Below are 26,358 nucleotides of genomic sequence, written 5' to 3'. Positions count from 1 at the left end.
ATGCCCCACTGCGGGAAATACCCCACCGCAAAGTTACCCCGCAAATGTCCTTGAATCTTCGAAATCTTCTTTTTTATCAGACAAATTCGATATAAAAACCCTTGAAATCTTATCAATTTGAAATATAGATTCTAATCAACTAACAAAAACACAATATTCAAGGATCCTCATTCTTCACCCATAATGTCTATTCCCGAGACTCAATGGGCCCAAGTTGCCGAATCAGTTGGCGCACCACTCCAGTTTAAGCAGATTCCTGTCCCAAAGCCAGGTCCCGATCAGATTTTGGTGAAAATTCGTTACTCGGGCGTTTGTCACACCGATCTACACGCCTGGAAGGGCCACTGGCCCCTCCCCGTTAAATTCCCCCTGGTCGGTGGACACGAAGGTGCTGGAGTTGTCGTCGCCAAGGGTTCATTGGTCACTGGATTCGATATTGGCGACCATGCTGGTCTTAAATGGATTAATTCGTCTTGCTCTGAGTGTGAACACTGTCGCCAAGCCGACGAACCCTTGTGTCCCAATGCACAGATGTCTGGCTACACTGTGGATGGCACTTTCCAGCAATATGCCGTCGGCAAGGCTACTCTTGCTTCAAAAATTCCTAAGAACGTCCCTCTTGATGCTGTCGCTCCCGTTCTATGCGCAGGTATCACTGTTTATAAGGGTTTGAAGGAATCTGGAGTTCGTCCAGGAGAAACCGTAGCGATTGTTGGAGCGGGTGGTGGTCTTGGATCCCTCGCGCAGCAATATGCCAAGGCGATGGGCATTAGAGTTGTAGCTGTAGATGGAGGTGATGAGAAAAGGGCTATGTGCGAATCGCTTGGAACTGAGGTATGACTACAAGGCTTGAATCGTGATGTGGCGACTAACATTGATAGACATACGTCGACTTCACAAAGTCAAAAGACTTGGTGGCTGACGTGAAGGCGACAACCCCCGAAGGTCTTGGAGCTCACGCTGTTATTCTGCTAGCAGTTTCTGAGAAGCCTTTCCAGCAGGCTGCCGAATATGTGCGCTCCCACGGAACAATTGTCGCCATTGGATTGCCTCCAGATGCGTTCCTCAAAGCCCCAGTCTTCAATACAGTGGTCCGCATGATCACCATCAAGGGAAGCTATGTTGGAAACAAGCAAGACGGTGTTGAGGCCATTGACTTCTTTGCTCGAGGCTTGATCAAAGCTCCGTTCCAAATAGCTCCCCTGAAAGATCTCCCAAAGATTTTTGATCTCATGGGTAAGTCACTCGCGATTTCATCTTTGGTTAGTACACTCACTGACATGACGCAGAGGAGGGAAAGATTGCTGGACGCTATGTGCTTGAGATTCCAGAGTAATTGCGACTAGTATTATGGGAGTATGACTTATTTATTTCTATATATTCCATATTTTAGTGTTGAGCCCTCAATATTAATGAGAATGAACTTATGCCATCTAACATCTAGACCTCGTGAATTACAAACAATTTATTGGACATGACTAGCCCTAAAGCCCTGCAATTCTAGGGATACCTTGTACCTATATAGCCCTGAGTGCAGACCTCGGTAGATTTCTACATATGTAGGTATCCAAGACAGCAGTCTGTAGAAGTTAGATACTTAGGTAGGTTCCAAAGTTGTTGGAACCTTGCCCATGTGAAAGGGCTAGCTAGATACTATCCTTAAAAGGAATTTTAGCTATAGAGACAATGATACCTAGGTCTACGAGTGGCTTCTGGAAAATTATACCTAGGTAAGACATCGAAAGAAGGGAATGTGATAATCCCATACTTATCGCTCCTTCCACTGGATCAATTTTTCTCGGATCCAGGAACACAGAGATCGGTCGGTCATGGATTGACAACGCGATCCAAAAAGCGACCCCGCTACAAATCCAACTATCCAATGACATTTATACCTTCTCCCCGCACTATAAAACTCATAGTGTGATTAACGCATCGTTAAAATTAGCTTCCTATCCGCAGCCAAACCTTAAGCTTAGAAGGATCGGCGAAGGATCTACCCCACAAAAATAACTGTACCCCATACTTAAACCCCCGCTGTATGCGGAACCGCATGGTATGTACCTTCGAATCTGAAGTATTTTCGGTTACGGAACCGTTTAAAATTGGTTGATCCGACCGACATATGCGTATATTCGCTTATTTTCAAGATATTAGGCATCAAGGTAGTAATTCTCCTGCTCTCGGCTAAGCCGAAACTCTCTTCAGCATCTCTGACCTATCATAATTTTGGCCTAGTAGTATCCACAATCTTGATTAACTGACCGAGGAAGTGATGGAAAGATGTGCTCAACATCTTATCATTCCCCCAACTTAAGCTCAATTGGAAAATTCTCAACTTCAAATCTTCAAACCTGTGAAAACACGCGACAGGATGGACAGCAATAATAGTCAAAATGGCGACAAAGGGCCTGTACCATAATAGTGAAAATTCAATGCGTACAGTTCCTGCATCAATTACCCTGTCTGCTGAGCAGTTCGAGAGACTATACCTGACACAAATGAAGCGCCACCAACCTCCCCTGGCTAAGCAGATGAGAGATCCGACACCTTTGTGAGCCGTCCCTATCAAATCGCCTAACTATAAACACTATCTAATGGCTTCAATGGCTCAATAGGGGACTAGGGGGCTTCGTTATCACAACCACGCCCCTCTCATTCTGCCTCATGGGCTGGAGGGGTGCGAGCGGAGGCGGTATTGCATTCACGTAAGAAATGGTCGCATCATAACTGTCTTGGTTGATGTATCATTGACAAAAACCAAGGGGTTCTACCACCTTTTTGGGAGGCCTTTTGCTAGTCATCACAAGCATCTTTGAGTATCTAGTTGGAGATTTATTTTCCTGTGTTACGTTTGGTACTCTTGGTAAGTCTGATAGCACCACGAGGCCAGACTTGTCGAGACCTTCTCTGATGTCACTTTACAGGCGGGTATTGGTTTGGAACCGCCGCTTCAATGATGCCTTCTTTCAATGCAGCCGGTCAGTTTAATCTTTATATTCTTACAATGATCTATACCCGTGTATATGTATGCTCGCATTTCTAAAGCTTCATACTCCCCTACCTTGCATAATACATCTGCTAGTACCGCCTTTCACAATACATACGGTACGTTGAATTATATTTTGGAATATTTCATTTAACTTTTCTGACACGCACCTGGGTAACATTTTTGTATTTGACCATGACAATCATGATACTGATTTTCATGATCTGCGCGACAAGAGTCCACGTCGTCTACTTCCTTATCTATCTATATCTGTCCCTAGTATACATCATGTTAACAGCAGGCTACTGGCTTCTGGGTGAAGGGAATACAACCAGCGGAAACAGATTTGTCGTGGTAATTGAGTGCCACTACCAAATACTTGCTAAACATTGACTGACTTTGATTCTCTGTTAGGGTGCTGGGGGTGTACTTTTTGTTTCCAGTCTACTCGGCTTCTACCTGCTGGTTGTTCATCTCTTCGCAGCCGTAGAATTTCCATTTACTCTCCCTGTTGGAGACCTTCTTCACTCTTGACTCGTGGCCACACCAAGTAAGTTAATTTCTCCAAAGTGGATGTTCACAATGCTGATTGCAGACCGGGGTAGCCAAATTGACACCGAGAAAACTGCTTGACTGGACTCAAAGTAAAACAATGCTGGTGAAATCATGTAAGAGTAAGGTCATGTAAGATTAAGGTCATGTAAGATTGAGGATGTTGAAAATAATAACTAGGTTAGAGCGTTAGAATGTTATTTACGAAGTTAGAAGTAGGTATCAGATGTAATGTACAGACAGATATTACGAGTGAATCGAGCCAATAAGACACTTCGTTTAATTAGAGATACGGGCGTTAAATATGATAGAAAATGCAGAATTCGGGCCCATAATTGGTCTCTATCCCCCCCTTCAATACACTACAAACATCCATTTAAGCTTCTTACAGTCAAGATTAGGGTCTTATCATAGATGACTTTGTGCCCATCGGGATCAATTAATACTTTAAATTTACCCACGGAGGCGAAAGTTGTAAGAGAGTCCTCTCAGTCTCTCCATATGTCTTGTAATACCAGGGCTCTTTTCCTTCGCTAAACGGGCTATGGTCAAAGAACGCATTAATCCTTTAAGAAGATATCTGGTAATTATTTGAGAAATGGAAATTGAGGGACAAAGAAAAGATAGGGGAAGTCACGCGCTAGTATACGGGATTTTTTCGGCTCTTCATACGCTTTGTCCAATCGTCAATGTTCTTCTGGTCTTCTATGCTAATATCTACTAGTGTTTCGTTGAGCTGTTTTGCAGGCTGACTAGGAGATTCTCTTTCCCATTGATTACCTCAAGTCCTCATTTAGTATGGACGCTGAGGAACTGATGATGGTCAACGGAATGAAACAGTTGTAAAGAGATTTCATGATGAATAGAAGAAAAAAAAAATTGAAAAGCTATCAACGGGAGCCATGATCTAGCTTGCAGCGGAGGCTGTCCATATATAAGTAATAAGGATAAGAAGGAACTACTTTGCAGGAACTTCGGGGCTCAATTTGCCTAGGTAGATGATGTCTAGATCTGGTGCAGGTGCTTAAACCTATAAATAGAAAAGAGACACGACTGTACATAAATAACAAAGTTTATTTGAATAATCGCTAAATAAGAGGAAGTAATGATGATAAGCTAAGAAGCGACGATAAGAGAATATCCAATATCCAGGGAGTGCCCTTCCTCCCAGACTTTTTTTCCCTCACAATAGGTGTGGGGTGATATTTCGGAAGGAGAATGATGTGTAATAGTAATGTCATGTGTGGATGAGAGTGTAAGATGTGGTCGTAAAGAATGGTGAATAATAAATGTGTTGCTCTGCTCCTTCCTAAGCTTCATCCTTGTAGTAGATGTGGGTTGTAAGATCTCAATCTGTTAAGATCTATTCACGTGCGGCCTCGTAAAGCAGTGTAGACACCCAGCGATTGCCGAAATCAAATCCATGATGACGGCGTGTCCCATACTTACGCCACACAATCTGGGGAATTCCAATGTCAGCAACACTGACTTTCCACAGTGCCCGGAAGCTCACGCTGTTGTGTGCCATGGCGGTGAGAATCCCGGTTTTCGGGGCGCCAAGGCACACCACGAACTTGGGGTTGATGTTCAACAGCTCGCCCTTGAACAACCCAACCTCACCTATCATGAAGTTAGCAAAACACAGAAACTTGGGATTTATTACGGGAACATACCAGTTGATGCAGAGATACCAGACGGGATATCAATCGAGAGCACGCCTCCATTCAAGGTGGTCTGGTTGACGCGAGAGATTATCTCGGACGCCATTTTCTGGTCCTCAGAGGACAGGTCATTGAAAGAAACATGCATGCCAAACAATGCATCAATAACCAGATTAAAAGGATTATCACGAGCCGATAGGCGAAGAATCAGATCGGCCCACTTGAAAACGCGTCCACCGGTCTTGCGGAAAATATCCAGCTGCTTACGACAGCTTTCTAGCAAATCACCATCGCGGTCTGCTCCAAGTAGAAAAACATTGACACGGTAGCCACGATTACGCAAGTGTCGTGCTGCGCCAATTGCTCGTGCTCCGGTACGATGGTTACCAGCAATGACCAAGATCGTCGGTGTAGGAAAGCATTCACTGGCGAGATGGCTCACGGTTGCTTCAGCGATGCCTCGGGCTGCATTCTCACTGATAATATCATCGGTTAAGCCAAACTCCGCGATCGCGATCTGCTCAACCTCGAGTGTCTGTAGAGGACTCAGTGTGGGGCAGAAGCTCGTTCCAAGAACGAGAGATCCGATAGGACCAGGATCAGGAGATACAGGGGATACGACGGATAGAGGCGTAACTGTGCGCGAGCTCGAGCTCAACTTATGCAAGAAAGGTTGAATCGGAGCTGTGCTACCCTTGCGCGATGGAACGCGGGTGGAAGTGGTCTTATCAACAATTACGAGCTCGTCGCCAGTATCAGAGTCCAGCACATTTTCAGTCCAATGGAGATTCTTTCCATCGTTAGTACCAGCCTTCGGCTTGCGATTGTGGCTGACTAGACGAGCTTCATCGGCGGTGGTATCTTCTTTTCGAATCTGTGCAAACACTTGCTGTTTGTTAAATTTCGTAAGATTGCATTGAAAATCAAAATCCCCCTGCTCGTGAATGTCGGCAGCATCTTCGGTAGACCAGCCGTTGACTTCTTGAGTAAGAGCACGGCGAGCCTTCTTCTTGGCACCCTTGCTGAGCTTTGAAAGTTGACGAGCACTGTCCGTGGGCACTGACTCCACAAAGGCAGTCTGCAATCCTTTGGTTTTAATGTTGTTCGTACTTGATCTATCATATCGGGTGTTGGATTTATTCGGCTTAGAATCACTTTGACTAGGGGAAACACTCGGCAAAGCCTCATAACCATCTTGTGGGAGCTGGCTCTCCGTGCCATTCAATCGAGAATCGCGAAATAGATTGGACAATGAAGAAGAGCCTTGGCGAAGAGCTTGAGCTTTACCAGCTGGTACTTTTGGTGGAATGGAGGTTCTTGCAGCCGGGTGGGTCGACATTCGCAGGATAGCTGGGTCGACAAATGTTCCGTTCGCAGTATGGCCTTCGCGAACAAGGCCAGAAGGGGAAGGGGAATATTGAGAAGTAGGGACGTATTGCGAGCGATGAACATGGTCGGTCGATAAGCGAGATGGCGAAATGCCCACGATAGCCGGGTCAACAAAAGTTCCGGTCTCAAGATGAGGCTGAGCAGCTAGGGGAGGACGAGAAACAATGGGAGAGTCGGGAATAGTGACGTCGATCATATTTTCCACCGGAATGGATCTACCATCCAGAAGATGAAGGACACCATCAACGAGTGTGCCAATTTTACCATGAATGGACTCGCCGGATTTCAGGGTAAGCAAGACATCGCAACCATGGAAGTGAGCGATAGTCACAGGAGCAGCCATGGCTAATTGAACAAAGAGATACACAGAGCAAGGAAATATGACTTCGATTATTCGAAGAATCTGGGTGGCAGGATTGCCCGATGCTATGAAGAATAAGTGAGAAATAAATAACAATCAAAGATGAGGAGGAAGTTGGAGAAGATTCTCTGCAGAACCCATATGAATCACGTGGAGATAGCTTATCGATAAGAAATGAGGGGTTAATATAGTAGGCGGTGTGAAGTGAAGGAAGGCAGTAAATGAAGTAGAATACGGAGTAGAAAGCCCTACTTTAATGGAGGAAGACAGCACGGATCTCAAGCTGAGGGAGTCACCTGGGCAGGGAGTAGTGTGCTTGGGCCTTCGAATGTTGTGTGATACTGTCATACTGAATAAAAGGTAGTCCTCACCTTCCAAGTTTACTTAGGACTATAGATGATAAAAGAACTGCAACTAGCTATTCTCAATTTAAAAGGAGAATGGTGGGATAACTCTTCGTCAGCAACATAATATTTAACTGAGATGTCTGGAAGGAGATAGATTGGAATATCGCTATGTTAATCTGAAAGATATGCAAGAACAATGGAAGAAATCATGCAAACATTGAACCAGATAGGCCTTTATAGTATCAATCAAAACAGTCATCATCGAAATCATCCACAGTCTTACTAGCCTTGGTTTTCTTAGGCTTCAGGACTTGGTTGACCGACACAAGGTTTTTATAGAACTCTATCACTTTCGGGTGTACCATCACCTTTCGTGGCTCAAACCCAGTAACCTGCAAACCAGCCTGAGAAGTTGCTCGACTCAGAGCCACATAAGCCTGTCCCTTTTCAAAGACTCGGCCCAGATTGACTTTAACTCGTTGAAGGGTTTGGCCTTGAGCCTTATGGATTGACAGGGCCCAGGCCAGAATCAACGGCACTTGCTGGCGCTGAGCTTGCACTTCACCGTTGGGAAGTTCTATTTTCCAAGCTTCTGGCTGGCAGAGTAGATGTCTTTCAGTTCCATCAGGCTGGACGAAGCATACCAGCGGCCACTTTCGCGTCACTGTCACTCCACCTGGGGTGTGGGCCATAGCCTTGAGCTTCTTTCGTGCGCGTTCTATGCTGTCATCATTATCTATGTCGGCCTCGTCTGTTGCAAATTCGTCTTCCTTCATGCGGTATGTCTCGAAGGTGCCCTCGTCCATAAACGCAACAACTCGTCCGATGGAGCCATTCACAAGAGTCTCCTCCATGTTCTTGATCAACATCACCTGTGCACCCTTCTTGAGATTAATCATTGGCGGAGCCATGCAGTTTGCTAGCAGTCTTTCACGGTGTACAGGGTCCTGGATGGTTCCCGAGTCCACTGCATTGAATGTCATCATTTCTCCAGACAGGCGGCTCATGCGAGCAGAATTGGCATTCTCCACTTCATTACGAGTTGGAAACCTGTCATGTATTTTAGTTTATGTAATTATCATAAGGATATAGGGTCGTACAGTTCGGTGGCCTCTAGCGCATCGTGGAAATTAAGTGGGCGGGAAAGCTTTCTGAAGGCTTCGTTCGTCTTTGGGGTGATGATGCCCAGTCTCAGGTCGTTCAACATTCCTGCAAATTCAGGATCTCGTTGACGGAAGACATGCGTTAAAAGAATGGTGTGGTGAATAGAAGTGGGCCAGCTATGCGCGGCAAACGAAAACTTTGCCTCGCGGTTACTTCCATCTGGAACAGGCGGCAGCTGGAAGAAATCACCAGTCACCACGAGTTGAATACCACCGAAAGCGCGGCCATTGTTTCGAATACGCCTAGCAATCTCTTCGAGCTTGTCGAACAAGTCACCGTCGACCATGGAAACTTCATCAACCACAAGAACCTTGGTGCGCAGCCATCTGTTTCGTGCTTTCTGGTTCTTTTTGATCTTCCAAGTTGTTAGCAAGACACTTGTCAACATTCAATAGAATACTGACCTTTTTAACCAGTTCTGGCACAGGCTCTTTACCGAGACCAATACCAGCAAAACTGTGAAGGGTGACACCTTCTATATTACACGCTGCAAGACCTGTGGATGCTGTCACTGCAATCCGATCTGGTTCCCGTCTGAACTTATTTCGAAGCTTCTTGATGATCTCCCTCATCAGAACCGATTTTCCCGTACCTGCCGAACCAGTGAAGAAGATGCTCTTTCCACCATCGACAACCATGTCGAGAACATTGTTCTGCTCGTCACTAAGGAAAATCTTATGAACCTTCTCCTCCTCGAATCGTTTCACAGGGGCGCCTCCTTTTTGATTTTTCTTATATTCCTGCCTAAGCTCTTTTTGACCTTCCTTGATCGCACTCTCAGTCTTGTTCCAAAGGTCAGATGGCTTCGGACGCTTAGTTGTGGCTGTACTGATCTTCTTTTCACGACTTGACTCCTCCTTTTCTTCGATCGCCCATGGTAGATTGCGCGGTTTTGGCTGTGGTTTGGGAGGCTGACGATGGGACGGCGGAGAAGATGACCATGGGATTGGAATACTACTTGGAGGAGCTATCTCATGTGAGGCCGGTGGCAGTTCCGGGTACGTGATATCTGAAGGCTTGTTACCAGTCAGATCGATGACTGGGTATGAAATTGTGTCTGGCTTCAATTCACTCGAAGTATTTGGTGCCGTATAGGTGAATGGCATGGGTTCGTCTATGTCGAGATCTAGGTCATCATCAAAGTCGTTTTCATCAAAGTAGACGGCGCTATGGAGAGAACCCAGTGCGGACTCTGCAGTGGTCATCTCGATTTTTCGTTTGATCCCGGCAGATTGGGGTGGCAAAGGGTTGGATGAGACAATGGAGTTTGTACGAAGGAGATTGGACTGGAGGGGCTTAGACGTGGCCGCCGGATGTTCTTTCACGGCTTTCTTAAACATGATGATATCCTCGACCGCGTTTCGAGAAGCGGAATGAGAAGATTTCAGCGGTCCTCTATAGTAATTCAAAGATACTAATTGAGTGAATTTTGTGGACCGCACTCTTCTTCTGATCGCATGCATAAACAAAATTCCCCAACTAGAGGATATGGTCGCGAGGTGGGGGATGACTTTCTTCTGCGACGCGTCTCAAGGCGGTAAAACTCCGGTTTCCTCGGTACCCGATCTTTGTTGTCTGATAATGTTCTTATCCTGATATGAACCATCTCTGATTGTATTTGTCTTGCTGAGAAATTCCCTATTCTGATACTCATTTTCAACCCAACTCAAAACCATCAAGAACTTAATAATCGGATATCCCATCAATATTTACATATGCCTACGAGGCATGCCGCTGGTACATCTTCGCGTTCCGCGGGTTGAAGTTGTGCAACTCCAATCACATCGATGTCGTTTCATTTGATACAACATGACCATGTTCTGGATAGTCCATTTCCAATCCAGACACGTAATCCTGGCTTGTCTTTTTTCCCATGACATACATATATTACTCATGAAATGAATTGCGCTCTTGCTAGGCAAAATCTACTCCGAAGTGATACTTCTGGCAAACTCACTTTATAATGTTAACAGCAATCATTGATGATTCAACCATTCTATAGCACTGGCCAGATATGCCCTTGCTATACGAGAAAGACGTAACCAACTTCCAAATATGCTACGCGCAATTCTTCGCCACAGAACGAGCTCACTAAGGCAAAGTGTCGAAATCAGTCTTTCTAGTAACTCCACTCAATTCATTTGTTGATGTGGCATCAGAGATACCGTTAGGTCGCTGAATGAGAGCTGATACGGCCTTTATCAGCTTGATTTAGAACCTAGCAATATTTGTGCTGATGCCTCCTTGGCAACTCAACGGTAAGCCATTGCCCATTCTCGACTAGAAAGCGCACTCTTCGCCCATTCTCTCATGTTGTGCTCGCGATGCGCTCATTGCTGTGAAGTGAAGATGTCCACTATTCCGAACTCAGTATCCTTCTGGAGTAGTGTAAATAAAATAGTACGGCATAGAGAAATGTGATTTAGCCTAAATGCGCTCATTATCGATAAGGCCTTATCGAGACGCGATCTACACGTGATTCTCCGCGACGCGGACTTGACCTTGCATTTGAAATAACAACCCCTACCTTCGCGCAAGCAGATTACTGGAAACATTATCGAGCAGTGGTGGAAGCTTCATCGGTCATGAAGGATGGGATGAACGCAGGTAGGTGGTGACTTGGCACTATATGAAATTTTCAGTCAAAATTCTAACGAGGCGCATAGACAAAGAGCGTCCGCTCTCCGGAGCAGTGATTTGCTTCACTTCGGTCTCCCTGGATCAAAGGGTAAGTTTTGTTCGAGATTGAATATTACTAAATGAATTGACTCGATATGCTGACATATTTGTACCTTTATAGACCCAACTCGTCAGCTTTGCGAAAGAAATGGGCGCAATTGAACGGCCTGACCTCACCTCGGAGGTAACACATCTACTTGTCGGAGCTACGGATTCCCCCAAATACAAATTTGTCGCACGCGAACGGAATGATGTGGTTGTATTGAGGCCGGAATGGATTGAAGCCGTACGCCAATTCTGGATGCTAGACGAGGATACAGACATACAGGCATTGGAGGCCAAATACAAGCTACCTTCCTTGTTCGGTCTCACAATCTGCATAACTGGATTTTCTGATAGTGAGTTCTAGGAACTTTGTAGATAAAAATGGACTCGACTGACTTTTCGACCAGTGGGTTTCCGGACCAAAATGCACGACACTACGGTGGAGAATGGAGCTGACTTTCGAAAAGACCTGACCAAAAGTGTCACGCATCTTATTGCGCGTAACGGAGAAGGCGAAAAGTACAAATTTGCGACACAGTGGAATATCAAGGTTGTCACCATAAAGTGGTTTAATGACAGCCTTGAGCGCGGGATGATTCTGGATGAAGAGAGATACCATCCACACATTCCGCCAGAGGAACAAGGAGTCGGGGCATGGAATCGAGAAATACTAGCTAAAAAGGGTCACTGGGCAAGAGACAAGAATGGTACCAAAGAAAACCCAAACGACCAGCGGCCGCGAAAAAAGTTACGAAGATCTGCAAGCACCAAGTTGATCGGACAAAACGAAAATATCTGGGGAGATATTATCGGTGCCGGCTTCGCAAACAACGAAGCTACAGAACCGGAAAATGAAGACTCGGACAACAGAGACTCGGATTTTTCCCTTTCTAAACCTATACTCCAAGCAGCAAAATCGTTTGCGAGTGAATCGACATTCAATGAAAGCATTGAGAAAAATCAACTACCAAAACTACCTCCTCCAGTTCCGGAAGGCTTTCTGGGCGGGGCTTATTTCTATCTTCACGGGTTTTCTTCCAAGCAGGTTAGTGCGAAAAAAAAAAAAAAAAAAAAAAAAACAGATTTGGCGAACGAGTTCGTTACTTACCCTTTTTAGATGGGCATTTTAAGACGTCATGTTGAGTCCAATGGGGCACAGTGCGTTGAAACAATGATGGAGTTCTCCCGACCTAGCATTCCAAAGACGGGACAGGGACTATATATCATGGTTCCATACCAAACACCAAAATCAAAAGTACCATCTACTGAAGATATGGCATTTGAATGCGAATTTGTCACCGATATGTGGCTAGAAAGGTGTCTCTATGCTCGAGCTTTGGTCTCACCAGAATCGCATGTTGCAAGCACTCCGTTCCCTAAATTTCCAATACCAGGTGAGCTCCATGACCCGTAAAGTGTGACTATGAATCTAACGGTAAATAGGATTTCCGGGAATGCGCATATGTTCTACAGGCTTCGGTGGGATTGATCTCTTGCATGTCTCCAAATTAGTCAACTTGATGGGTGCTACTTATAATGAGGTCTTGACACCTAGTGCATCTGTTCTGTTATGTCTTAACCCCAAGTCTGCTAGTCAAGACAAGTTGCGTCATACCGCAGAATGGAAAGTCCCGGCAGTTTCGGCCGATTGGCTATGGACATCCATTCAGACTGGTCAGAAGAAGCCATTTGAACCATATCTCGTTGAGAAACGGACCACGCAACCCAAAAGTCGCCCAGAACAACTAGGTGCTGCATTTTTACCTGATAAAGAACCCCAAAAACAGCCTGAAATTTTACAGGATAGCAGATCCAAATCCTCAATACAAAGAGCCCCCAAACGAACCTTATCTGGAAACCACGAGAAGAACCGGGTAACAGCCATTGATGATGGCTTCGCAAGAAATGAACTTGACATCGCGCCGCAAGCATCCATACCAGAATCTCGATCTCCTTCACCTGAAGTATTGGAAAAAGAGACCGAACCTACAACCGAAAAATCAGAACCCGAACCTCCTAATCCTCCAGAACCCTCTGCCCTAGCCACCGCAATGCAAGGTTTCATCCAGCAAGCACAAGCAGCAAAATCAAAAAAGCAACAAGATCCAACTCCAAGCACCGAAGATCCAAGTTTTCCAGCACGACGGAAACGCAAACCCCTTCTAGGCCGTGCATCCTCACACTCATCCAGCAAAGTTCTCGAATCCATGATCGCCCCCTCCCGCGCCAGTTCAATCGATACCCTCAACGACGATGGCCTCGGGACAACCCTCGAAAGCGCCAATCCCACCCGCGACAACTCCGTATCACGCGCGACCAGTCACGCCAACGAACAGAGTCTAGCATCAATGTTCAGCGGCGAGAAATTCGACTTTTTAGCTGATCAGCTCACTCGGAATACTCAAAATGAGGACGAGGAAAATCAAGAGCCGCCAATGACTCAGCTTGACTACGAGGATGCGGATGCAGCAGCTATGAGAGCAGAGTTTCTGCGAGATGCTGGGAAATTACCTGAGGGGTCCAGGCACGCTGATTCTAGCATGCTCCTTGGAGAAGTGGAGGAATTGGAGGATATCGGATGGGGGTCTAAGCGCAGAACAAGGAGACAACCCGTTAAGTCTGATTAATTCATGGATGAGATTTACTCCATTTGTAAAAAAAAATCACAATATGCAGAAACTGATAGTAATTGTGTTGATCCACACCAAAGCATATTAATACAATGGATTTAAGAACGTTTGAGATGTAGTTTACTAACCCTGGAACTACTCAAGTACCGAGTGGGGCGAGGGTTCCGGTAGAACCACGGAGCTTTATACTACGGAGTAGCTCTACTAGTTCTTATCTTCCAAGGTTAGAAGGATTCATTCCACTGGAACGAAAGACATAAGTCAAGCAAAGTATGGCAAAGTATAAAGACACAACCACCTCATAGGAATGAAACCTATATCATCGAATAGTATAGTTCGAATCTCATCTCAATCGACCACTAGCTACTACACCTGATCATGACCGACGCCGACATCCCAGCCGGTCTTAAGATATATATCATCACGCTCTGCGAGATCTGTACTGAGCTTAGCGTTGCTTTTGTTAAGACTTCTACTGGATATGGGTTTGTCAAGCAGGCTGACGGGTCTTATAACTACCTCGGGGCAACTGTGTTGGATCTGAAGCTGATGAGGAAGCACTCTGGACCTAAGGTGCAGATTAAGGCGACGGGTAGTGTTTGCACTCTTGATGACTTGCTTTATGTTATGAGTCTTGGAGTTACTCGGATTGGAGCCACGGCCACAGTAGCTGTTTTGGACAAGGCAAAGAAGAGGGGAACTGGCAGTGAGCCAGGGGAGGTGCGCTTTGTAACTATGAAGGAGAAGGTATGGTGCTATTGAGATTTTTTGATTGACTGCGTGAACTTTGCGCTACTCCAGTTCCTAGTTTCATTAACGTGGGTTGCTCCTTCTTTTATTCCTTGCCTTTTAAAATTGCGCCAATCTGTCAACACCCCAGATCCAAGCCTACTCTGGCGCGATATCGGTTCCGGGATCAAGTAGATCTGAGAAAGGCGATTCAAGCAAGGCGTTCATGTCATGACCCTAGAGGACTTGGATCAGAATATTAGATGATAATTTTAGACAGAAATGGTATCATCTTCCCACCTTGATCAAAGTCGTGAAGGGCTTACAATATAGGCGAGGGCGAGTCTTCTATGTATTTAAACATAGTTTCCTGTCTAGGAGGATCATTCAAAGCGAGCGCCTGGGCCTGCAAACCACCTTCATCTGCATCATGGTTAGCCCTCTAAGCCCCTGAGGTGCTATTCTGTTACTGTGGTTGCCTTGCACTACTGGCTGGTAACATTTCTTTCAATTCCTTCTCAATGAGTAATCTGGCCAATCTTTCCAGAATATCTAGATTATGTGCAGGGATTTGAGAATGAGACCGCGACTTTCAAATGCGCCTGCATACTAAGAAGACGACGTAGGCCTGTTTTGAACTGATATGACTGTTCAGATAAAGGCTCAATACTCGTCCGTCAATATGCAAAGCATAATCACAGCAGTAAGGTATGAATGTTGATTAAAGCTTGTGCATAAGTGTCAGCAGCAAAGTACGGAAGTCTTTTCAGCTTCAAAAGTGCGTAGAGCTGCGTCTCGTCAAGTCTTCAGATATGTATTTAGGGGGTTTTGGGCTGAGTGGGCCTCTTCAACATGGAAAGGACTATCTTGTACGCAAGCAAGGGCCCATGCACAAGAATTTCTTCATTATCGAATGCAAGGCTGAGAGCAAGAGCCTGAAGTTGATAAATGTGCTTTTCAAATTTGGGGCTGGAAGCACGAATATCACGGTCCATCTGATGATGCGGCTATTGTTTAGCCTTAGTACATCAGGTATCTCAGCATTCTACTTCTGCAGCCTAGTGTCAAGAGCAGACATTTTGCGAATTAAATTCTGAAGACCGGAAGAATTGTCCGATTTGTGCTTCTGAACGCCCTTTGAGGACCTGAGCCCATGGAGATCGGTCAAAATGTCTTTAATGAGAATCCAAAGCTTTGACATCACATATTTATAAATATATATAAGATAGGAGCGAAGCCGTACACTTCTGTGTTTCATCAAAAGAAGGTGCCTGGCACGACGAGATTATCTACCTAGGTAGCTACTAACTACATACCTAGAAACAGCGTGATATTGGGGCTACGGGGATATTCACGTGTATTCGAAGTTTGGATCTATATATTTTCATTTATGTAACCTCCAGGGCCTGGAAACGTCGAGTTGCATCTTCAGGCGGTTTATCATGCCTAGGTTTATTTTGTTTCTAACATTGGATATATATTCTCATGACAGCATGATTCTCATTTGAGGCTTTTGCCATGCCATTGAGTCGCCTGACTGTGCAAATTCTGGTATAAACCGCTGACGGAAGTATTAAAATATCGAACAAACACCCTAGATACGGGCGTTGATGATATCGACAAAGGCAGGCTTCAAGCTGGCACCGCCAACAAGGAAGCCGTCAACATCAGGCTGTGTGGCGAGCTCACGGCAGTTCTTCTCGCTGACAGAGCCACCGTAGATGATGCGGACCTCCTCCTGGACCTTGGCGGAGACGGTCTCGCCGAGCCACTTACGGATAGCGGCGTGGACCTCCTGGGCCTGTTCAGTGGAGGCGACCTTACCGGTACCAATAGCCCTAAACATAGAGAGTTAGCAAATATTCCTCCGCAAGGTGGGGAAATATGTAGATCTTCTTACCAGACGGGCTCGTAGGCGATGACGACCTTGGCCCAGTCCTCCTGGCTGAGCAACTTAGCGACAGCGTTGAGTTGACGGTAGACAACCTCAATGGTCTTGTCGGCCTCACGCTCCTAAAGTAGAGGTCGGGTGTTAGCGGAGAGTTTACCATGCCATTTCCCGGCGACCCACACCGGGACGAGAAAAGGGTAATCGAAACATATGACGTACCTCCAAAGTCTCACCGATGCAGAAGATCACAGAGACACCGCCATCAATAGCGGCCTTGACCTTGCGGGCAATGAACTGTTAAAAAAAAAGTTTGGTCAATGACTGTGGTTTTCCATATTGGATAGCGGGGGTTGATTTTGCTGTTTTGTTCCGTTCCGCTACGGGTGCAAGAACTTCATACCTCATCATTCTCCTTAAGGATAACACGGCGCTCGCTGTGACCGATGAGAGTCCAGTCGATCTTGATATCCTTCAGCTGTTCAACGCTGATCTCACCGGTGAAAGCACCGCTGGGCTTGTCGAAGACGTTCTGGGCGGCAACGCCAATTTCGGCCTTGGCCAAGCTGCGGGTTAAAGAGAGGTAGAGGGTAGGAGGGGAGATGACGACCTCGGTGGTGGAATCGAGCTTGGCGGAGTTGAGGTTGTTGACGATGTCGGTGATACTAGAAGTAACACCGTTCCTAGATGTATTGTCAGATTCATTGTTGTGTTGCAGGTATAGAGGGGTAGCTCGAAGCTGTGCGGGGGTTTAAACAACATACATCTTGAAGTTACCACCGACGAAGAATTGGCGAGGCATGGTGAATGAATTGAGGGGTGTTTTTTGGGAGAAGGGAAGAAAGTGAGGAAGTTGAAGTTGTTGAGGGAAGAAGAGGGAGACGGAAAGTTAAATAGTATGGAGTTATGGAGGAGGGGCACTTTTTCATCCCGAGGGTCGATCGGAGCACGCCTGACAGGCCATTCTCTCTATGACGCCACCCGAACACGTCTATGGTTCTATATTTCATCTTGATTAATGTCTCTAAATTCATCAATGCTTGGTAGGTTCAGTTCTTCCATTCACTATAATCTATACCTTAATCCCACTTAGGTACTTATGCATGAACCGCCAGGCCTTAAATGAACCTGTAAACTAACTAATGTTGGTATCAGGTTGCACATGTTCTTGCGCCTAGCATCGTGTTTACAATTCAACTTCAATCCCAATCTCAATTGACAGGTGCTAAATATCTGTCTGGCCAGAAGATTTTCACATCATGCAATATACGCAAATGGACAGACACTATTCCGCTTCTGATTTCACTGACCCGATAGCCCATTTGGGAATTGAAATACAATGAATAGACCCACGTATTTAGGCATGTAAAATTCAACAGCCCTGGGAGTCGGGAGATAAAATTGAAGGTCAGACGTGGCGTGAAATCAAAAGGACTTAAATTGCTATACCTTCCAAAATTCCAAGTACAACAACGACCGCAACAATGCCCAAAACATCAAAGTTTGAAGGGATTGGCCAGGGCATCCTTCCAATACTCTTTGTTGCGAGGCTGTCAAAAAATGTCTAACTACCTGAATAGGTACGATGCATCTAGCTTGCTCACCTGTACCACCCAGACAATGATCACCTGAGTAGTCCGAATTACGATTCCAAGGTTGAAATTTCTGCTATTAGTGCTATGAAACCTTTGAAAACTATGGATACATACTCAGACCAACTCTGGAAATGCTATCTCAAGAGGTCTCTATATATGATCTATACTTCAATTTAGGTACACTTTGGTTTCCAGAATGAACCTTGGAAGCTGCTACATCCAATGCTTTCAGGTGATCTGAAAGGGCAGTAGGCTAGCTGAAAAGGGGCTTGATACTCATCTTTGAGATCAAATGCCATGGGCGCCCTTCCAATCGTTGAAGGTTGAGGCTCTTGTTTCAAGCGGGTATCAGATGAAAAGGGCTTACAACACAAGACCTCGAAGAATCTCATTGTTCTAACAAGAATAATATTACATAGCACAATGAGCTTCTTGTTCCATATCAAGTCTTTCTATTGTTTAATTGTGTTTCAAATTTGAAAGGCTGCAATGATTCTTGTTTTGTTTTCTCGGCCTTTGTCGATACCAACCTGTTGTTAGAGGTAGCTATATGACTACACATATAGGTATAAATCAAGTGAATTAGCCCGGCATTTGAATTTCAATCCAGTCTGCATACATTCTATCATCTACTCAAAGAGTATCCGAAACCTAAAACTAACTAAGACGCTTTCAAACATCATACATAGCATTTTATTATGGAGTTGAATATCCCAGTCAATACGCATTGGAGAAAGTCCTTTGCACACCAAATCCGATTCCTCCTTGACCCCAACAGCGATCTGTCCAAGAGGCATCCCCATCTACATCACATCCTTGCTAGGAATGCAGATGATGCTCTTCATATGAGAGGGGGTAAACCTATATCTCAATGTACTCATAAGATCAAGCGAATCAATGAAGAATCCAGGAACTCCTATAGCCTCGGTCGAAGCGATGGGCCGGCGTTTCAGAAGAACGAAAATTCCGAGATTGTCAACCAACTATGGGCGTTTGAAGACACCGTGGAGCATCGCTACAACTGTCTGTGTACCGATCTCCTAGACCGCATGGAAATTTATGGTTATCTGGGTTCAGGAAGTAAGTGTAGATTTCCTTTTCGATTAAAATTATGTCTTCGATAAACAAATGCTAATTGATTACAGCTTTTGCCGCGGTTTTCCTAGCAAGAGATAAAACTACTTCCTCTTGGCAAGCAAGGCCAGAGGATGTGAATCACTACGCCGTGAAGGTTCAGAGGCACGAGACGGTATTGGGTGCCGTGACCTCTGGTCGACCTACGCAACCGATGATTGCCATTGAAGAGGTCTCATCAACCCGGTATATCCCCAATGAAGCGTTAATTCTCTTACTTCTGACACACAGTGACAGGTTCCCTATGCTTGACTCCGTCTATACGCATGATAGGTTCCATGCCATTGTTATGTCACCATGTATTGACCCTTCCCCCGAGAGAAATCCAGGCTATCCAGGAAGCATGAGACGGGTCTTCCCAGCATTTACGGGGAAGTATCTGATGAACAAGAACAAAACGCCCCTGTTAGATGAGATGCAGGCCTGCAAAGTCGCCGCACAGCTTTTGGAAGGCATAGTTCATATGGCTGACATGAACCTCTGGCACACAGATCTGTCAGTCAATAATTTCTGTGTTGATCAGAATCTGAACGTTCAGATTATTGATCTCGGAGAAACCACGTTTGGTCTCAAAGATCACGACTTTCGAGAGAGTGAATTTTACTATATTCCCTATCAGGAGTATCAAGTATTTCCCGAAGTAGCTGAACAGCTTTTAGAAATAAAAAGCCATAATTATGATTCTCACAACGCAGGCTTACTTCCTCTGACACATGATGTCCGCGAGGAAGCCATCTGGAAGTACGGTGTCATTGTATATGGCATTCTCCATGGCTATTGGCCTTGGGAGGAGGTCTGTCACTTTGATCTACTGCGTTGGAAACCTGGCCATCATGACGATATCATCGATGAGCGCCGAATGAGAATGGTTAGGTACGACGTGCCTATTAACGAAAGCTTATCACAGGGCTGTAGAGATGTTCTTCGGCGGCTTTTGTCTAGAGACCCACGGAATCGGCCGTCGCTGGATGAGTTGATTACCTTTCCATGGTTTTCGCAGTGGTCCAGAGCCAATCGGTTATATGAGCGGCCCTTTTCACACAGATTTCAGAATAGTTACTTTAGATCAGCTGGTATGTAATATCCGAGCATGAGCTCCATCCTCTCACGTTCAACTAACAAACTTCATGATTCAACACGGACGAAGAGCTTTCTAAGTGAAGAAGGGGAAGACTTTTCTAGCGATGAAAAGGAAAGCTTTTCAAGACACGAAGAAACAATTTCTAGTGAAGAGGATAAATCCTTGATCGACGGCGAGGAAAAAGAAGGCACATCCAGCAATGACCTTTTTATAAAACGCGAATCTTCTGTCTATTGATAAATGGAGTCTCCAAATTCCTATACTATGACGCCACCATTCAGGGATTGGAAATTTCGCCGCTGATTGCATATATCACTCTATCAAGCCCAAGGTTATAAGTCACTTTGTCAAGTCCTCTTGAGATCTTTTTCTTTCTTTGCCTGTACCCATGGATCCTTTCGTGGTCTGTTTCGAAGGTTGTCTTTCATATATCTATTTTCAGAACGCCCGGGCCTTCAAATATTTAGACATGCCGAGGTCTTCGAAGTCTGCTTAAAGCAGAGTTTTCTCGTACAATCATATACATTTTTACTAAAAAAAAAAATGAACCCATGAATCAATAGTATACCTACGGATTATCTGCGTAGGTACCTAGCACTAGAGATACATCCACATATAAGACCAAATTAATGTGGATAGACCATCAGCCCACAGGGCTTGGAATTTCTACAACGATGGAGGCTCAAGTAGACTCAGAGAAACGTTCCAAGGTTGGAAACCAAAAAGCTACCAGCTGAGATTCCGAGGTCGTAGAAAGGAAGCGTCAAAATGGAGTCTTGCGGGCGCTAACAATAACAAAGCGACTATGGAAAAAAAAAAGAGAAGGCTTATGCCAGACAGCGAGATTAACCCACCTACAGGTTCTGCCAATGAAAAGCAAAAATATCAAAGCTGAAAAGGTTGAGATCATCAACGTCGTAGACTATCCAGTCTTGCTTGAAGATCATCATCATCCGCGTGACCTCCACCACCGATGGCCTGCGCAACGCGGGTCTCTCCAACCGATTCTTTTTGAATGTTAGAAGGTGTCTCGCCCATCTGGTCGAAGATTGTCAGTACACTACACAAATAGCGGCATGATAGGGGAGACAAACCGATTGACCCAAATCAACACCAATTTCATCCAATACTTCTTTGACAATATCCTCGCCTTCCTCCTCTTCACCCTCAATCCCGGTAGCCTCGTCAATGGCATCGTCCATCATCTCTTGTCGTTCATCCATGACCTCGTTCTCTCGTTCGAACTCCATCGCGATGCGCTGCAATGCGGGAAGATTCATCTGTCGGTTCATGCTTCCCAGAAGCATGGTGGCACCCTTCATTGACTGCATCATTTGTTCATTGCTGCGGACCGTCTATGTTGTAACACTAGTGAGCACTTTGTAAAGTCGTCGTAGGGGTTTGCGAGCTTATCGTACCTGAATACGTAGAGAGATTGCCTGTAGTTGAGTGCGCATCTGATAGAATTTCTGAATATATCTATTTCAGAAACACAAGTTAGACAGAATGCTCAAGATAGTAAGATAGAATAGGATAGGATGATAGACCACATACCTTCGTGTCCGAACAAGATCCTTAGCTTGGATCTTACAGGCACCGATCTGGCCATTCTTTGCGCTTTTCTTGATATCTTGAATCAACTTCTTCTCCTGATTCTCGAGCTTAGTGCGCTCTCGGTCCAGCTCGCGCTGGGTTCGATCCAGGGCACGCTGGTGCTTGCGCAGACGCTCCGCAGGCGTTATGCGCTTGCCGAAGGCCCATTCGACGATCTGAGGGGTATGTCAATAGTCTGAGCCAAGTCACATACAGTGATATTCAAGCTTACATTCATTACGAGCGCGAAGAATGGAAGGATAGAGTGAAAGAAAATTGTAGCCTATTCACTTAAGATGATCAACTGAGTGACATCAAGCGGGACAACGGTACCAAGTTACCGGTAATTTTGGTAATATTACAAATCTTACAGTCACATGCACACTCTAAACCTTTTAAGGACCAAACGTCACTTTCCATGGAAATCTGCCCATCTACAAACAAAACCCTTTCATGGCACACTCACACTGTCCTTATTCGCCATGAGTCAGGAACATTTTCCAAATGGGGGATCTTGGAGATCTACTTCATCTCGTTTCCCTGGCGAAGACCAGGAACAGGTTCCCTCTAATTCCCAACCGCCGCCGGCCTACATGACCGTAGGTAGTGGCTCGACTTCCGAGAGTGCCACTGCCTTGATGTCCTCACTTTCTCGTGACTCGGGATATGAAGGCAGCGCTGCCGGTGAGACTCATACTGGTAGCGATTCAAGTTCAGCATGGCGTGCTGGCTTATTGGAAGACCGACCAACTCCAATCCATACTCCGACGCGCAGCGACGAGTGGAATCCTGCCGGTGAGTGACTCCGCATGAATATTATATAGCAGTTTTATATATTTATCAATAGCTAACGCAAACTCTTGCGCCCCAGTCGAGCATGAGAAACAGGTTCTTGCGAGTCATGTTTCCCAACTTCTTTAGTATGTTCTTTTTTCAACTACGCCAACTGCTATACCCGCAGGAGTACTCACATCTTTCTTCTAGCAACTCAAATCGAACGAAGCTTGGACGCGCGATTTCCCGGACTCTCGAGACATTAAAAGAGCTACAGGATATAAATCGACAATGGCCTGCAGTCTACCCCTCCGTGCAGGACGGTTCCCCTTCCCTTTCGGAGCGACCGCAATTGCAACACACGAACACACATTTTGGAAATGACGAAATGAGACCTGGCACTCCACCTCGTCCGGGAAGTCTGAAACGTGCTGCGACTACTGCTGGAGGAGACGATCTTGGTGAATCTAGCGCTGCCGCTCAACGCCGCGTTCAGCCTGAGCCTAGATTGATGACTCCACAAATAGCCCAGGAATTTTCCATCTTGAAGCTCGACTTGAAGCTCGGTGCGCTGTCGCAAGCAGAACTCGTGCATTCCTTGGAGAAAGCCTCTATCGCCTCACTTTTAGATGGAAAAATTAGCCAGAGCATGAAACATCTTCTCTCCCTTCGAGAGCGCATCGAAGATACGTCAAGTAAGGTGTTGATCACAGGAGATTTGAACGCAGGTAAATCGACATTCTGCAATGCTCTTCTTCGGCGCAAAGTGTTGCCCGAGGACCAACAGCCGTGCACCAGCATTTTTTGTGAGGTCCTTGATGCTCGAGAGAACAGTGGAATCGAAGAGGTACATGCAGTTCACAAGGATGCCATCTACAACCGCAATGACGAAAGCACATATGACGTATTTGTATTGAGCGAGCTCGAAAACATTGTGGTGGACAACTCCAAGTACATGCAGTGCAAGGTCTACGTTAAGGATGCGCGATCGATTGATGAGTCCTTACTTAATAACGGCGTGGTCGACATTGCCTTGATCGATGCCCCAGGTCTAAACTCGGACTCTTTGAAGACAACCGCCGTCTTCGCCCGACAAGAAGAAATTGACGTTGTTGTCTTCGTTGTATCTGCAGCCAATCATTTCACCCTATCTGCGAAAGAGTTCATCCTGAATGCAGCCCACGAAAAAACTTATATTTTCATGGTGGTCAATGGTTTCGACCAGATCCGAGATAAACAGCGATGCGAGCGCATGATCCTTGATCAAGTGGGCAAGCTTAGCCCTCGCACGTATAAGGAGTCAGACGAACTGGTGCACTTTGTATCCAGTAATGCCATTCCGACTGCTCCACATGTCTTGCAGTCTGGGTCTGGTGGTGGTGACGGTGGAAGTTCAGATCCTCACGACGATGATGACGATGATTCTGGCAAAGGTAAGGGCAAGCAGAAGGAAATGGAAAAGATCCAAGATTTCGAAAACCTGGAAGGGGCATTGAGACGCTTTGTTCTCGAAAAGCGGTCCCGCTCCAAGCTTGCACCTGCACGTACCTACCTTCTGAACCTTCTCGCGGACCTGACTTCGCTCGCCACTGTCAACCGGGACGTCGCTCAGTCAGAGCTTACGCGAGTGACCAATGAGCTTCAAGAAATTGAGCCCGCCTATGAGAACGGCAAGAAGAAGAAGGGTGAGCTGGCTGAGGGCGTTGACAAGGCCATCGACGATTCATGCGACGATGTATACAACCACACCCGTACCACCTTGACAGACACCATCGCTCAAGTATCCCGAGCTGAACTCGGCGTTCAATATCCCGGTGTTTTCTCCGTGTTCCAGTATGCCGAGGATTTGAAGCTTGCCATGCTTAATCAAATTTCGGCAGCAGTCACTAACTGTGAGGACTATGCCCGGGAGAAGACTGTCCAAGGTGTCGGTTTCATTCAAAATATCGGGTTGCTGCATGTTGGTGAGGACAAGTTCACTCCTCTGAACTTCCGTGCGGATATGATGTTCCGCCGAGGTCGCCGCCATACCTTTGGTCGCCAAGTCGATACCGAAGTGGAACTATGGGACTTCTTAGACATTGCCGCACTCTGGGAACGCCAAGAAAAGGTTGCAGGAACAGGTATAGCAATGACTGCCGTCACGGTTGTTGGTAGCCGGGCCCTCGGCGGTTTCAGTTGGGTGGATAGCGCTTTGAGTGCAGTTAAATTTATTGGACCAAACAACGTGCGCCGGATGTTCTTCCCCAGTCTTTTGGCAGCTGGTAAGTCTTTTTTCAACTGTTGTATTTAAAACATTCTTACTAACTCAGTATCAGCCATCTTGACCACAGCCTATGTGTTGTCATCCATTCCGAATACGTTACCTCCTCGTTTGTCTCGCAAGATTGCCGCGAAACTCTCACAAATGGATTACGTTCACACAAACGCCAACCGAATTTCCACCGAGGTCCGAAAAATCCTTCGACTTCCGGCGACAAGCTTGCAAGCTACCCTTGTCCAAGACATCGAGGACCTTGGCCGACGCAAGCAAGAGGTTACCAAGCTCAAGAAGGAGAGCGAGGTTGCCACCAAGTACTTTGGAAACCTGTTCCGCGACAGCAGTCAGAACCGCCGTTCTGTAGAGGACCTTGACCTGGACGCCCCCCTTCCTGGTGCCATGGGTGCCTACGCCGCATGAGCGCCCACTTTATGTACCAAAAATTACGATTTCACTGAACTGGCTTTCCCTTGCGATACCTACCAGAACTACCACATGGTCTCTATTTCCATTTCCCTAAAAATGTACAATCACCCCCTTCCGTACTCCTTTCTTTCTTCCCTGGAATTCCCTCTCTTCAAATGAAATTCATGTTCTAGATTATCTACGACTATGATTCCACCCCAAAAGAGATATGGCTTATGCCCAGTTCCTTACGTTCTCACTTAATATCGTGTGTTGGCGTGCACTGGGGTCATTCCAAGGTTTTAGCCCAAGATTCCCATCTGAATTGAAATATTCACTCTATGTCCCAGATCCTGATGTAATTCCAGATTGATTCTGTTGTTTCTTCGATTCTGTTTGTTTTGAGAAATGAATCATATGTTTCATTATAAATCATATATTAGATCATGTTTCCATATTTCCCATGAAGGACATTTTCCAGCGAATATATGTCGCTGGAAGACATGGTGATAACCTTGGGGCCTTGCAAAATATTATCATCATATAAAATGCATGCATCCCGTCTGTCAAACGGTGTGGTTTGTATTTTGCGAGGTCATGTTTTCATGCGCATGTTCAGTTGAGATGCTTATACGGATAGGAGAATTATGGATTTCTCACTTCAAATACAGAGGTAGCACCAACTTGCAATAGATTCAGTTTTATGGCGTCGGAATATGCATATTTCACAAACACTAGAATGGGATGAATGCAGGAATTTGTACGCTGTCAAGGTCCGATTGTCAAACAAGAAGAATTAACTAAGGAAAAGGGGACCTGGGGACCGGATGCTCTTATGGCAGGAACCAGGAACGCAGTCTTTCCAGACACTGGGCATATTGTCGGGTATAGACCCGTTACAGCTTTCATATCGTCAGAATACTGACGCGTCTTACTGGTGCATATGCATCTACTTTGTAAATGTATTGTTGCGAGTCGTAAGAGGTGTCTTATTTAAGTCTACTCCAGAACTGTCTAAAGTAGTTTCCCATTTATTAACCGACAAAACCAATTAGGTGCCAAAGATTTACTGCAGTATTACT

General features: G+C 45.7%; 10 protein-coding genes across 10 annotated transcripts; 6 read left to right on the top strand and 4 right to left on the bottom strand.

Moving 5' to 3' along the window:
• Window positions 1–183: 183 nt before the first annotated feature.
• Window positions 184–1,336, top strand: N7495_005962 (zinc-dependent alcohol dehydrogenase; the record flags this gene model as incomplete). The annotated part of the gene is made up of 3 exons (XM_057208613.1): window positions 184–834; window positions 882–1,236; window positions 1,290–1,336. 3 exons carry the CDS (start codon window positions 184–186, stop codon window positions 1,334–1,336), a joined length of 1,053 nt encoding a protein of 350 aa, XP_057062387.1.
• Window positions 1,337–2,396: 1,060 nt separating this feature from the next.
• N7495_005961 (uncharacterized protein) lies at window positions 2,397–3,523 on the top strand (the record flags this gene model as incomplete). Its single annotated transcript, XM_057208612.1, has 6 exons — window positions 2,397–2,554; window positions 2,627–2,708; window positions 2,821–2,866; window positions 2,928–3,028; window positions 3,086–3,343; window positions 3,404–3,523. 6 exons carry the CDS (start codon window positions 2,397–2,399, stop codon window positions 3,521–3,523), a joined length of 765 nt encoding a protein of 254 aa, XP_057062386.1.
• A 1,381-nt stretch (window positions 3,524–4,904) lies between these two features.
• N7495_005960 (mRNA decapping enhancer EDC3) lies at window positions 4,905–6,934 on the bottom strand (the record flags this gene model as incomplete). The annotated part of the gene is made up of 2 exons (XM_057208611.1): window positions 4,905–5,161; window positions 5,215–6,934. The coding sequence occupies 2 exons, from the start codon at window positions 6,932–6,934 to the stop codon at window positions 4,905–4,907; spliced, it is 1,977 nt and encodes a 658-aa protein (XP_057062385.1).
• A 607-nt stretch (window positions 6,935–7,541) lies between these two features.
• Window positions 7,542–9,803, bottom strand: N7495_005959 (DEAD/DEAH box helicase; the record flags this gene model as incomplete). Its single annotated transcript, XM_057208610.1, has 3 exons — window positions 7,542–8,349; window positions 8,400–8,818; window positions 8,868–9,803. The coding sequence occupies 3 exons, from the start codon at window positions 9,801–9,803 to the stop codon at window positions 7,542–7,544; spliced, it is 2,163 nt and encodes a 720-aa protein (XP_057062384.1).
• A 1,245-nt stretch (window positions 9,804–11,048) lies between these two features.
• On the top strand, window positions 11,049–13,814 carry N7495_005958 (uncharacterized protein; the record flags this gene model as incomplete). The annotated part of the gene is made up of 6 exons (XM_057208609.1): window positions 11,049–11,070; window positions 11,130–11,191; window positions 11,264–11,540; window positions 11,595–12,232; window positions 12,305–12,581; window positions 12,631–13,814. 6 exons carry the CDS (start codon window positions 11,049–11,051, stop codon window positions 13,812–13,814), a joined length of 2,460 nt encoding a protein of 819 aa, XP_057062383.1.
• Window positions 13,815–14,195: 381 nt separating this feature from the next.
• Window positions 14,196–14,579, top strand: N7495_005957 (uncharacterized protein; the record flags this gene model as incomplete). The annotated part of the gene is made up of 1 exon (XM_057208608.1): window positions 14,196–14,579. One exon carries the CDS (start codon window positions 14,196–14,198, stop codon window positions 14,577–14,579), a length of 384 nt encoding a protein of 127 aa, XP_057062382.1.
• Window positions 14,580–16,140: 1,561 nt separating this feature from the next.
• Window positions 16,141–17,236, bottom strand: N7495_005956 (triose-phosphate isomerase TPI1; the record flags this gene model as incomplete). The annotated part of the gene is made up of 5 exons (XM_057208607.1): window positions 16,141–16,384; window positions 16,447–16,559; window positions 16,657–16,731; window positions 16,838–17,117; window positions 17,199–17,236. 5 exons carry the CDS (start codon window positions 17,234–17,236, stop codon window positions 16,141–16,143), a joined length of 750 nt encoding a protein of 249 aa, XP_057062381.1.
• Window positions 17,237–18,727: 1,491 nt separating this feature from the next.
• Window positions 18,728–20,244, top strand: N7495_005955 (Protein kinase domain-containing protein; the record flags this gene model as incomplete). Its single annotated transcript, XM_057208606.1, has 2 exons — window positions 18,728–19,109; window positions 19,175–20,244. 2 exons carry the CDS (start codon window positions 18,728–18,730, stop codon window positions 20,242–20,244), a joined length of 1,452 nt encoding a protein of 483 aa, XP_057062380.1.
• A 909-nt stretch (window positions 20,245–21,153) lies between these two features.
• On the bottom strand, window positions 21,154–22,075 carry N7495_005954 (ESCRT-III subunit protein DID4; the record flags this gene model as incomplete). The annotated part of the gene is made up of 5 exons (XM_057208605.1): window positions 21,154–21,282; window positions 21,339–21,599; window positions 21,663–21,723; window positions 21,799–22,013; window positions 22,070–22,075. 5 exons carry the CDS (start codon window positions 22,073–22,075, stop codon window positions 21,154–21,156), a joined length of 672 nt encoding a protein of 223 aa, XP_057062379.1.
• Window positions 22,076–22,319: 244 nt separating this feature from the next.
• Window positions 22,320–25,291, top strand: N7495_005953 (mitofusin; the record flags this gene model as incomplete). Its single annotated transcript, XM_057208604.1, has 4 exons — window positions 22,320–22,632; window positions 22,709–22,740; window positions 22,799–24,875; window positions 24,930–25,291. The coding sequence occupies 4 exons, from the start codon at window positions 22,320–22,322 to the stop codon at window positions 25,289–25,291; spliced, it is 2,784 nt and encodes a 927-aa protein (XP_057062378.1).
• Between the last annotated feature and the right edge of the window lie 1,067 nt (window positions 25,292–26,358).

The sequence above is a fragment of the Penicillium taxi genome (assembly GCF_028828555.1).
Source record: "Penicillium taxi strain IBT 34144 chromosome Unknown utg000004l_segment0_segment0, whole genome shotgun sequence".
In the NCBI taxonomy this organism is placed as follows: Eukaryota; Fungi; Ascomycota; class Eurotiomycetes; order Eurotiales; family Aspergillaceae; genus Penicillium; species Penicillium taxi.
Note: the sequence above shows the minus strand (reverse complement) of the source record. Positions and strands in the feature narration are given on the sequence as shown.